This window comes from Pongo pygmaeus, chromosome 1 (assembly GCF_028885625.2).
Source record: "Pongo pygmaeus isolate AG05252 chromosome 1, NHGRI_mPonPyg2-v2.0_pri, whole genome shotgun sequence".
In the NCBI taxonomy this organism is placed as follows: domain Eukaryota; kingdom Metazoa; phylum Chordata; class Mammalia; order Primates; family Hominidae; genus Pongo; species Pongo pygmaeus.
In genome coordinates this window covers 48011303-48023036 of record NC_072373.2, presented here as the reverse complement: position 1 = coordinate 48023036, position 11734 = coordinate 48011303, and the positions used below count along the sequence as shown (strand labels likewise).

Genomic DNA, 11734 nt, shown 5'->3' with positions numbered 1-11734 from the left:
TGCCCTCCAGCGTGGGCAACAAGAGCACAACTCTGTCTCAAAAAAAAAGTCCTTGCTCACTCTCTGGTGAGGGTTTGGTATTCCACAGGGCCCCGAAGCGCGACAACCCTCAAAGGAGAAGTGAGCGTCGGGGATTAGAGGCGTGCGCTGTCTTGCGCAGGAGCTGAGTCTTCAGGGTCCACGGAGAGAGGAGGAGGGCGTGGGGAGCGCGGAAACGCAGCGCCTGCCTTTTGCCCTGACCCCACAGCACCACCTGGTGTCTCCTGGGACGGCGCAAGCGCCGCGCTTGCGGATGCTGGGCCCCCTCCCCGTCAGCCGACCCTCCTTCCCCAAGTGACTCCCCTGCCTGGTGTTCCTCCTTCCTTGCTGCGCTCCTCTGGCTGGCCCTTCACCGTCCAGTGAGTGCTACCTGGCCTGGCCGCAGCTAGCTTACAACCCACTGCCTTTACCCAGGTCTTATTCCCAGGAGGTGCTTCAGGGTCCCTTGCCCACCGTGGGGCTGCACTGAAAGACAGTGGCCCGGGAGCAAGACAGCTAGTGGTGCAAGGGACAGGAGGGGTCGCCGACAGGCCCTCACGAGCAGCCAGCAGAGGGCAGCCTCTCTCCAGCTTTGGGCCCCAAAGGCGCCCATCCGGGCCACTCCTGTAGGCCCCTCCCAGACAGGAGAGTCCACCTGTGTGTGTGGAACCAGCCGTCCTCCTGGCTGCAGAAACTTGTCCGGAGCACCTTTCGTGGGCCACCCCCTGTGCTGGAGCCAGAGGGGTTACTAAGATGGAGCCCTTGACCCCGATTGCGGAACTCCCAGCCAGAGCCCACCCTGGGCTGACATTCCCTGAACTCCTCCAGCCATCTTGCACTTTTCTATTGCTCTGCACCATTGATGGGTGTTATGCATGCATAGGTGCCTTTCTCAGAGTCAAGGAGGGGGCTCTGTCAAGGCCACTGTTGGAGCTAGTCATCTGGGAAATAGGTACACGAGGCCTTGTTGTTATTAAAGCATCTGCTTTTATTTTGAAAACTTAGTGTGGGCACATTTTCGAGAAGGGCTGAAGCAGAGCAGCATAGCCCCAACGCATCAGGCAGGTATGCCTAAGATGAAGGATGCCGCAACCCCCCACATGAGCCTATTTCCAAAAAAATGTGGCCTTCCACGGACTTGCTGTGGGGGCCCTTAACAGTACAGCAGGCTGAGCCAGGCCCCTCCACCACACCCCTCCTAGGCAGAAGTGAGCTTTCTAGATTTGACGTGAAAGTTCCTCTGGTTGAGTTTCCCTCTTAGGCTGGGGCTTTCCAAGCTGGGAGGAGTTCTGAGCACAGATTTGGGGCCTAGCTGAGCCCCTCCAAGTCCAAAGTCCATGCAATTCCCGGGCCCAGATCTGGGGGTGGAGACCAGAGAGGACAAGCCAGTGGTGTTTGGCTGGTCGAGTCACTTCAGACAGTGTGGTTCAGTTGGCATTGATACTGAGAAGTAATTGGTCCTTAGAAAAAGCAGGAACAAATCCACTTCGATTCATTTCCACCAGGCTGCCTGCTTTTTTTTGAGACAGAGTTTCACATTTGTCACCTAGGCTGGAGTACAATGGTGTGATCTCAGCTCACTGCAACCTCTGCCTCCCAGGTTCAAGCGATTCTCCTGCCTCAGCCTCCCAAGTAGCTGGGATTACAGGCACCTGCCACCACGCCTGGCTAATTTTTTTGTATTTTTAGTTGAGTCAGAATTTCACCATGTTAGCCAGGCTGGTCTCAAACTCCTGACCTCAGGTGATCCTCCTGCCTCGGCCTCCCAAAGCCCCTGCTAATTTGATTGCTCCCATCGAGTTCCCTCCCAGCTCCACAGACACAGGATTGGACACCAGAGTTCTGGTCTAAACAGCTTTATTGACCAGATGAGAAATCGGCTTGGGTACAGCCCATGCCTGCAGCCCTTTCAGTGGGTGGCTCCAGATAGTATTGTCCTTTCAGTTGCTGGGAGCAGTGAGGCCCAGCCCTTTCCCCTTCCTCCCACCACTATTCCTAACCTGGGGCCTGGCAGGGGTGGAGTGATGTGATCTAAGGGTCCCTGGAGAAGGGTGGAGTGGAAGAGGCAGGGTCTTGGGTTAAAGGGAAGATTCTGAGGTCTCAGGGCAAAGGGAAAGGTGTTTGGATGAAGACTGAGGCTGTGCCTACCTCCCTCCACATCTGAGGATCAAGCAGGTGTGGCAAGAACAGAGCCCTGGCCTGGGCTCTGCTGGCCATAGCCTCAGGTCCCAGGGTTAAGGCCAGAGATAAATGAAGATTTGAGCCATTGATAAATGCCAATATATGTTTCAGGTATTTCATTAGGATCCCCCCATCAAGCAGGGAACTAGATGTCTGAGAAGATCAAACAACATCCTGACTTTGGGGTCCTTAGACCTGGGTTATTCTCCTCCCAGTCCTAGTGGGAGGCTATCCATTCCACAAAGACTCAAAGGCAAGAGGCCTGGAGAAGCAGGGGCTCCTAGGACCCCGCCTGCGTGCCTCTCTGCCTCCAATAGTGACTCCCTAAGCTGGGACTCCTCAGGCTTACTCTGAGGGACACCAGGAAGCCCATCCTCTTTCCCACAGAGGAGAATCTCTGAGATCCAAAAAACCCAGACTTCCCCCCTCCTTATCTTGGTCTTGCTTCCCTCTCCCTCCAGCCTGTTGCTGCTGCTCCTCTGGGTGCCAAGATGTGTCCTCAGCTGTCTTGGCCAGCTGATGATGGACATGCAGCTCAGGAGGCTAAGAACAGAGCTCTGTGGGGCGAGGTGTGGGGAGAGGGGCCTGCTCTCACCTAGACCCAAAACACTGAGGTCTCCTACTGGTGATGGTGTCAGATCCCAGGCCTGGGGAGCCCTTTAGTGGGGTGGGACCTCAGGCAGACCCCCAAACCAAAGGGAGCCAGATGCCCAAGTTCAAGTCATTAGAGATATGTGGCAGGGCTGAGAGAGAAATAATCCTGGAGGTCTCCAAAGCTGCTGGGAAGGGAAAGGCGATGAAAAGCGCAGGAGTGGGCAGGGTGTGGTGGGTGATGGTGGCCTCACTCAGAGTGGACCAAGGCCCCAGCTCCTTGCCCAAAACCAAAGCCCTTGGGCCCGAAGTTTTTAGCATAGCATCCTGCAGAGAGAGGAGAGAGATAAGAGCATGTTCTTCCTCCACCCCCAGCCACATCACCCACCCTCCTGCTGAAGATCCCCGACTCCTAGTGCCCAGCCAGACCGCTAGGGAAGGAAGGTCCACTGGCACCCCCTCACCTCCACAGCATCCCAATCTCAATAGTAAAACAGCGAAGAGGCTCTTGGTTCTACCCTGTACCCGTTGCCCCTGCCACCAAAATTATAGAAGCACCATCTGTTGTAAGAACATTGGACTGGGAGTTAGGAAGCCAGGCTCTAGCCCTATGCCTGCCTCAATTTGCCAGATGATGCTGGCCAAGTTGCTTTCCCCCTCTGGTCTTGTTTCGTCATCTGTACAATGAAGGAATCATACTAGATGTTCAGATCTTGGATCCCAAGGCCAGGAATTAGTTTACATTCAGCAAAGGCAAAATTACTTAGCCCCCCTACCCCCTTGGGCCTCCTGACCCTCGATTAAAAGTGAAACACCCACCTTTGCAGTAAATCTCGCCATCCTTGTCTGCCAGGGTGGTTGACTCAAGGCCTTTGCCACACTTGGCACATCGAAAGCAGGCCTTATGCCAGGACTAGGCAGGGAAGGAAACAGTTAATGGCTGCCACCAGTGAATGAGGGTACCTTCCACCCCAGGCCCACTCCCTTTGATATAACCATGGTATAAGGGCTCAAGCCACCTCTGAAGTCTGCTCAGCTCGTGCTGCTGGGAGGACATGGCCCATGGTGCAAGGCAGTAGAGGGATAAGGCCAGGGACCACACGCCACCTCGCACCATCTTCCATGCTATGTTGCAATGGCCTGATGATTAGGGTCACCAGCTATACCACAAAAGGCAGGCGAGCGGGTGGGTTTAACACCAAGGTAGCTGTTTCCCCACTGGCTGGGCCAGATGAGCCTTCTCCAGACCCATCTTGCCAGTAGATCAGTGGTGTGAGCCAGGGCTTTGCGCTCCTCCTGGTACTGTCACTTAGTACTTGAACAGACCTCACCGGGAAGATCTCTGTGCCCTGTGTTGCCTTGGGGCCTCTCATAGAGACACAAAGGGTCTTCTGTGGCCCCTGGAGAAACTATACTCCTTAGGACTTTCCCTGCTGAGTTTAACGCATTTCATAGACTTATTCTCCTTCCAAAGTGATACTAGACAACATTGACTCTGGCTTCCTCTGTGCCAGGCCCTGTGCCAGGCACTTTACACTGGTGAAGTCAGTTAATGTTCACAGCTACCCAGTGAGGGACATACTGCCACCCTCCCCTCCAATAGCTGATAGCCTTTGGGCAAAGGAGGCACCTAATTCTAGAACTTCAGAGGCTGGGCTGGTCCAGGAGAATCCAATTACAAATACCTTCTCTGTGGTCATGTATCATATGTTTAAATATCTAGTCCTCATATCCATTCTGTAACACAGGGCAAACAGCTCTCCCAGAAAAAAAGTGAGGCCCGAGTTTGTACACAGTGATGGGACGTTGCACAGACAGACTTCTCCGCAGCCAGCTCCCATCAACAGCTGGGCAGGCTAACAGGCTGATGTGTAGACAGCTCTGCTTAACCCAGGAAAAGCAAGAGGCAGGCAGCAGTCAGATAAGAAAAAACAAGGCCTTTTAAGGGCAAAGACACTCCCAGTGCCCAGGCTGGCGGATGAGAAAGGAAATTCATCCCCTCAGATTTCCTGGTTGCCTAACCTTGCATATTGGCTTCTCCTCCAAAGAGCTGAAATGGGGGGACCTGGGTCTAGGTCAGTGCTAGTGCAACCTCAATAGTCACCCAGCCTTTGCTGCCTCCTCTATAAAACAGGGGCTGCTACCCCAAGCTCTCTAGGCTGGAGAAAAACAATCACACCTAGACCAACACCTCTCCTCATATTTCCTAGCCACCTCCCTGCCAAAATAAGCTGAATCCCTTTGCTCATTCATAAGCACCCAAAAGTACTCCCAGCTCAACATTTCTTGAGCGAGGCAATAGAAAGGTGGGGCTTCTCCCTACCTTTTCCACTTGAATGCAAAATTCTCTTATCCTACTCCTTAGTACAGCCCTAACTTTACCTTATAGCCTGCCTAAGTAATGGAAATAGTGATTCTTAGCTATTCTTAATAATTTTCTATTCTCATAATGAGATAGAACAAAAAACCCAACTTAATAATAATATTAATGTCTCCTGTTTTAATATCCTTTAGTCAATGGCAAGGATCTTCATTGTGACCTCATAACAATCCCTGAAAATAAACAACAACAATAATAACAATAGCAAAACTGTACTGAGGACATATCAGGCACTACATTGCATGTTACACATGTATTATCTCATTTAATCATTAAAACTGCCTTGTTGTTGGGTGTGGTGGCTTACACCTGTAATCCCAGCACTTTGGGAGGCCGAGGTGGGTGGATTGTGAGGTCCAGGCTGGTTCAAGACCAGCCTGGCCACCATGGTGAAACCCCATCTCTACTAAAAATACAAAAATTAGCTGGGTGTGGTGGCGCGTGCCTGTAGTCCCAGCTACTCGGGAGGCTGAGGCAGGAGAATCACTTGAACCCGGGAGGCGGAGGTTGTAGTGAGCTAAGATTGCGCCACTGTACTCCAGCCTAGGCAACAAAAGTGAAATTCCGCCAAAAAACCCAAAACCCAAAACCAAAACCAAAACAAACAAACAAAAAAACTGCCTGATTTGTCAGGGACCATTACTTTGTCCACTTTGCATTTCGTCCACCATCCAGGCCCACTTCAGAGCTTCAGAACTGAGGCTTAGGAAGGCTAAATTTTCCCAAGGTCACTCAGCCAATAAATGGCAAAACTAGGATTCAAAGCAGGCTGTCTACAGTCCAAGCTCTTAATCACCGTGCTAGGATTAACAATCCCTTCCCATTTTGCAGCCTTGGAAATGTGTTTGAAGAGGCTAAATGGCCCAAAGTAGCATTAACAGTAGTAACAGCAGTAAGAGCAAGGGCTTCACAGTCAGACAAACCTGGGCTTGAATCTGGCTTAGCCCCTTCCTAGCTAGCAGATCCGGGCAAATTATGTAATCCTTCTGACTCCCAGTTTCTTCATCTATACAACAGGGATACTAATCCCCATCTCTGTCTGACCATAACTGTGAGAGTAGAGAGTCTAACCTTGGCCTAAGTGTTAGTTGCTCAACATTTCTTGATCCATTCCCCTATCCCATTCCTCAAGGTCAAAAAGCCTTGAAAGCCAAAACCTGAATCCAGAAGAGCTGAAGATGGGCTCTAGGCCCAGGCATTCCATAACCTTGTTGTGTGATCTTGGCCAAGTCACTTTTCTATCTCAGGCCTCACGTGATGCTCCAGAAATCCTCTCTGGCCTCATAGCTGAAAGACATCTCTTCTGTGAGTTTCTGACTGCTAATCTGACACGGAAAATCCCAGCGGCAAGAGTTCTGCCTCTTCTCTACTGCAGCCTATCTGAAGGAAGTGATCAGCTCAATTGGGAACTGTTGGTTTGCTATGGTGATTCTCATTGTGCATTGGTGATTGGGGGCTACTGTCAGAATATCATGGGGGAAGGGTATGTGTGGCAATTCTAAAAAGTGTGAAAAAAGCCTCCTAGGAGGCTCTGATAGGTCTGAACCTTGAAAATCTCTGCCCTGGGGGTATTTGGATGGGTTTTTGGGAGTCCACTTCCCATCAAACAGAATGTATATTTTTGGGATCACAAATCCTTTGAAAATCTAATAAAAGCTATGGATCTTCTTCTAAGAAACAGACAGGTTCCCATGAAACTTTGCACATAATCTTCAGGGCTTTGTGGACCCTCTGCAGCCCATCCACGTACTCTTACTTTCTGTCCTCCTATATTAGAGATACAGATTGATCATTGCCACTCCCTATGAATTGCCCATTGTCCATCAATGCTGGGGATGTTACTGCTCATGGCTGATATGAGCTCCTTGGAGACTGGAAAGCACAGGTACATGCAACCCGCAGGGACAAAGAGAAGAGGTTAAACCCCAGTGCTCAGGCTGCCCTGAGCAGAGCTAGGTCACCAATTTAAAAGTTCTGGAATCCACATTTCAGGAAGATATCTCCCCCTATCCCTCTCATGCCCAGCAGCCGCCTTACCTTCCCAGCACCAATCACCTTCTCCGCAGCATAGACTGCCTGGCTGCATCGGGGGCAGCGCTCGGAGCCACCAATCTTCTGGGCAAATTTGGATGCATTGGGGTTGGTGGTGGGCCTGTGGCCAGGGGCTCTGCATGGAGAAGGGCATGGGGTGAGGTGACTTACACTGTAAGTACAGGTGGGGCTGGCACTGAGAGGGCATGACCCTACCTTCATCTCATGCCAGAGCAGCGTGCAGTTCTCTCTGCCAAAGTCACAAAGGCTAGGGCCTCTAGTGTCATCTCCCATTTTACAGATGGACAAACCAAGCCACAGCACAATGTTATTTCCATCGTAACATCATACTTCCCTCGGTCACCCAGTTAACCCCAGAATCATTTAACACCCCATTTGCTAAGAATCGCCCTCCTCTGCCCCTCATTCCTGCAGCTGGTCTAGTATCAGATTCTTTACAGGAGAAATCTGCTGATGAATCATTCCCACTGGGGCAATGACCTTGGCTGAAACTTCGTAATTCATGCATCATTTCCGTCCACCTCCCCAGGCCGAGGAGCAAGCCAGGCTGACTGCCAACAGCCACCGTTTACCCAGAGGCCAGGGAGTGCCGTGGGGTGAGGGGGCTGGGGTGGGGCTGATGACACCCTGTGGCATTTCCAAGAAAGGGAAATGACTTCTCCTCGTAGTGAGAGATAGCAGGGCTGAGAGTGAGGCTGGTGTGGCAACGGTGCTGCCCTGAGCCCCTGGTCTGGCTCCGACACCCACTAGCTGTGGGACCCCAGGCAAGTCACTGAGCCTGGGCTGGATTTTCTCATCTATAAAAAGAGGAGGCAACATGGTGAACCCCCATCTCTACAAAATACAGAATTAGCTGGGTGTGGTGGCACACGCCTGTACTCCCAGCTACTTGGGAGGCTGAGGCAAGAGGATCACTTGAGCCCAAGAAGCAGAGGCTGCAGTGAGCCAAGATTGCACCACTGCACTCCAGCCTGGGCGACAGGGCAAGACTCCCTTTCAAAAAAAACAAGAAAAGAGGAAATTGGACTAAGTAATTATTGGGTCCCCTCCCAGCTCTGACCCTTATACAAATATAGAACGCACGCTCCTTGCAGGGAGAAGCCCAGCCTGTTTTAGTCCCTGCTGAATCCCCAGCTCCTGCAGCAGCCTGACACATAGGCACTGCTCTATGACTGCCTTTTAAATAAGTGGTTTTCTGAGCCTTCCATTGCTTACCCAAAAATGATTGTAAATACACATGAGGCCTAATACAGGGTGGGGGAGAGAGCTCAAGAAAAAGGTTGGGAGGGGATCTTTTACTCACTCCTCGTGCTTGATACCCAGCGACTCCCCCTTGTCAGTGCTGAGGGTGCCTGCGCCCTGCCCGTAGCCATAGCCTTTGGGCCCATACTTCTTGCCGTAGCAGGACTTGCAGTAGATCTCCTCACCATGCACAGCCACAGTGGTACTGTCCAGATTCTTCTTGCAGACCACTGTGGAGGAGAAGCAGATGCGGTAAGTTGAAGCGGGGGTGAGCTGCTTGCTCATTGCAAGCTTCCTACAGCTGAAGCTCTCTGGGCTGTTTGCATACATAATATCCTGATCTTTCAGGAACTGTCTAGAAATGGAGGCAGGCGGGATGGCCAATGGGTGGGAGGACAGAGGGATGGGATCTGCATGTCCGACTCTAGAAATGCTGGCCAACACTAATTCCTCTTCCAGGAATCCATGTGTGTCTCCTTTGGTCCTCTGCACCACCAAACTTCCTCAGGCTGCAGTGCAACACAGGGTTCAGAGGCAACAGCCTAGGCTGACCCCAAGCCACAGGATGCCTGTTGAGGTTCCTCACTCTGCCCTCAACAGAGACCATATGTCCCAATGGGGGAGGAGAAAAAAGAAAAGAAGGGCAGAGTTTTCCTGCCTTCAACAGTGGAATCCAGAAGAAACTATCTGTGCATGCTGGCAGGGAGCCAATGGGAGGAGATGCAGGTGATGTGATACCCCGTAAGAAATGTTTAACATTTATTAAGTGTCCACCGTGGTGGGCTTTGAAATGCGATGCGGCTCATGCTAATCACAAGAGGATTTGAAGTTTCTAATCTCAGAAATCACTTTACCACAGGAAGAAGTGAGGGTCAGACACTGAGAAGAACTTCCTGACTCCTGGGGTAAGAGAGAGTGGAATGGGAGGAACTAGGGATTGCAATGGTCTGAGCTGGAAAGGCTGTGGGCCTCATATTTCGTCCTGTTAATCTCAGAGGGGAGCTATGCCCAGCTATCCAGAATAAAACAGTTTGGGCTGGGCGCAGTGGCTCATGCCTGTAGTTCCAGCAGTGGGAGCCCAAGGCTGGAGGATTACTTGAGCCCAGGAGTTCGAGATCAGCCTGGGGAAGATGGCAAAACCCTGTCTCTATTTATTTAAAAATAAATACATAAATAAAACGTTTAAAAATAAAAATAAAGTTAAAGCAGTTCAGAGCCTGGGGTCATGAAGAGTCAGACTGCCCAGAATCAAATCCCAGCTCTCTCCCTTTCCAGCCATTTGCAAGTTATTTTGCCTTTCCAGCCTCTGTGTCCTCATTTGTAAATGAACATAATAATGTCTGCCCCAAAAGCTGGTGGTGAGAATCAAATGAGATCTGACATGTGAAGTACTTGGCACAATACCCTGCATACAACAAGTGCATAATAAATGTTGGCTACTCTGATTAGTATTATATAAAGTTAGTACCATCAGGAGACAAGGAAGTGGGAGGGACAGGCCCTGGCTTCAAGAGCTCATTGCTTCTAACTTTCACATACTCCTCTCAAGAGATTCAACTGCATTCTATTTCTTTACTTGTCCTGTAGTCCTAATTCGGTTTGATCATATTCCTTAAATATTGGAGTTCAGCATCTCAGTTGGACGCATCCTCAAACATGTCCTGAACATAGAAACCGAGGGATACCACTGGAGAAGCCACGCCTCTTACCACCCTCAGAGAAGCTCTCAGCTCCTTTCCTTGCAACTGCCATCCTCTTGCCTTTAAAGTGTCCATCCCTCTGCCAGCTCCTCTCTCACCCTAAGCCCCAGGTTGGAGACTTCAGACTAAATAAGGACCCTCTTGTCCTGCCCTGGAGATCTCCATCTCATTCCAGCACTCTGGGCCATCCAAATATGGAACTTCCCACCATTTCCCCCGGGGCCTAGCTCCCAAGAAGGAGGGAGAGGGAACTACAGGCCAAGGGCTCCAACATTCCCTTCTAGGGTGGGAAGTCAGGAATTGGCCTGGAATTGTTTTCCTGTAAGATCCCAACTGAACTGAAAATTCCAAGACCAGAGAGAAGGCAGAAAGCAGAGATAAGAGTGCTTGGGGGAACAGAGGTGTCTTTTGGCTGATCTCTCCAGGAGGAGACCCAGGAACTCAGCCCAGGGCAGACTTCAGGGCCTGCAAGTTGACATCTTCCAGATGGCTCCCCTGTCGAGGACCTCCCTGCTCCTTTCTGCTTTGCCTTGGCCCTTCTGTTCTCCCAGAGGCCCAATCCTGCCCATCGTGGCCCTCTGCCCCTCTACCTCCATCCAGGTGATGTACTGAGAGACTCTGCAACTCACTTGTAAGATCCACCAAAGACTCAATCAAGGGGAATTTTGAAGGCAGGCCTGAATAAATTTCTACCATGTCATGGTAAGCCAATAAGGGGAAAAGAAAAAAAAAGATTGGATTTATTGGAAACACATACTTCCAGATGCCACTTTGGTGGGCCCTTGTGATGCTGCTTGGAAATACAGGGAAAAGGCAGCCCCAGGGGAGAGGTCAGAGCCCCGTTGCCCCACTCAGAAATGGAGAATGATTCTCTGCTTCTGGAAGGAAAACCAAGGCCCACAAAACAGTTCCAGGTCACGTGTTGGCCAGATGCAGGGCCAGGCCAGAACCCAGCCCCTGACCTCCAGACCTGGTTGTTTTCTGCCAGCCATGGCTCCCCTCCAGTGGGCCACACATGTGGGGCCAAGAGGGTGAAAAGTAGTAAGCCTCAGCCTGCGGGTGAGGAGACGCTGGTGTCAGAACATGTGCAAGGCTTCCATGAGCTTCCCCTGTGTTCTTGGATTCTAGGGAACAGCCCAGGGCCAACCTGTGGGGCCCTGTTCCATCGGCCACCATCACAGAGCTCTTCTTTCCTCAGGGCTGGCTGCTTAACCCACCTTCTCCAGGAGGGAGCTGGGTACAGCTCAGAGATGGGCACATAACCTCAGGGCAGGTTCCCAGCCACGGGGCTGAGCTTTCCCACCAGCCTCTGAACCACCACCTGCTCATAGGATCTGGCAGCCCCTTTCAAGACCATGGGAGTGTACTGTAGGCCCTCTCAGTCCCTGCTCCCAGGCCAAGCCCAGGGTGGAGGTCATTCTCCCCAACTTTGCCTATGACATCATTGTGTCTTCCTCCTGCCCATTCAGACCCTCAGGAAAGGGCACTGATATGGTTTGGCTGTGTTCCCACCCAAATCTCTCCTTGAATTGTAATAATCCCCATGTGTCAAGAGTGGGGCCAAATGGAG

General features: G+C 51.4%; 1 protein-coding gene across 2 annotated transcripts in view; it reads right to left on the bottom strand.

Moving 5' to 3' along the window:
• Window positions 1–1858: 1858 nt before the first annotated feature.
• Window positions 1859–11734, bottom strand: part of CSRP1 (cysteine and glycine rich protein 1) — a 56873-nt gene continuing 46997 nt past the window's right edge. For both annotated transcript variants that reach the window (XM_054462407.2, XM_054462418.2), the window contains exons 3-6: window positions 8526–8694; window positions 7208–7337; window positions 3610–3703; window positions 1859–3117 (exon numbers count right to left, since the gene is read on the bottom strand). In XM_054462407.2, the coding sequence (XP_054318382.1) occupies window positions 3041–3117; window positions 3610–3703; window positions 7208–7337; window positions 8526–8694 (470 nt within the window). In that variant the 3' untranslated portion in view covers window positions 1859–3040. The remainder of the gene's footprint in view (window positions 3118–3609; window positions 3704–7207; window positions 7338–8525; window positions 8695–11734) is intronic.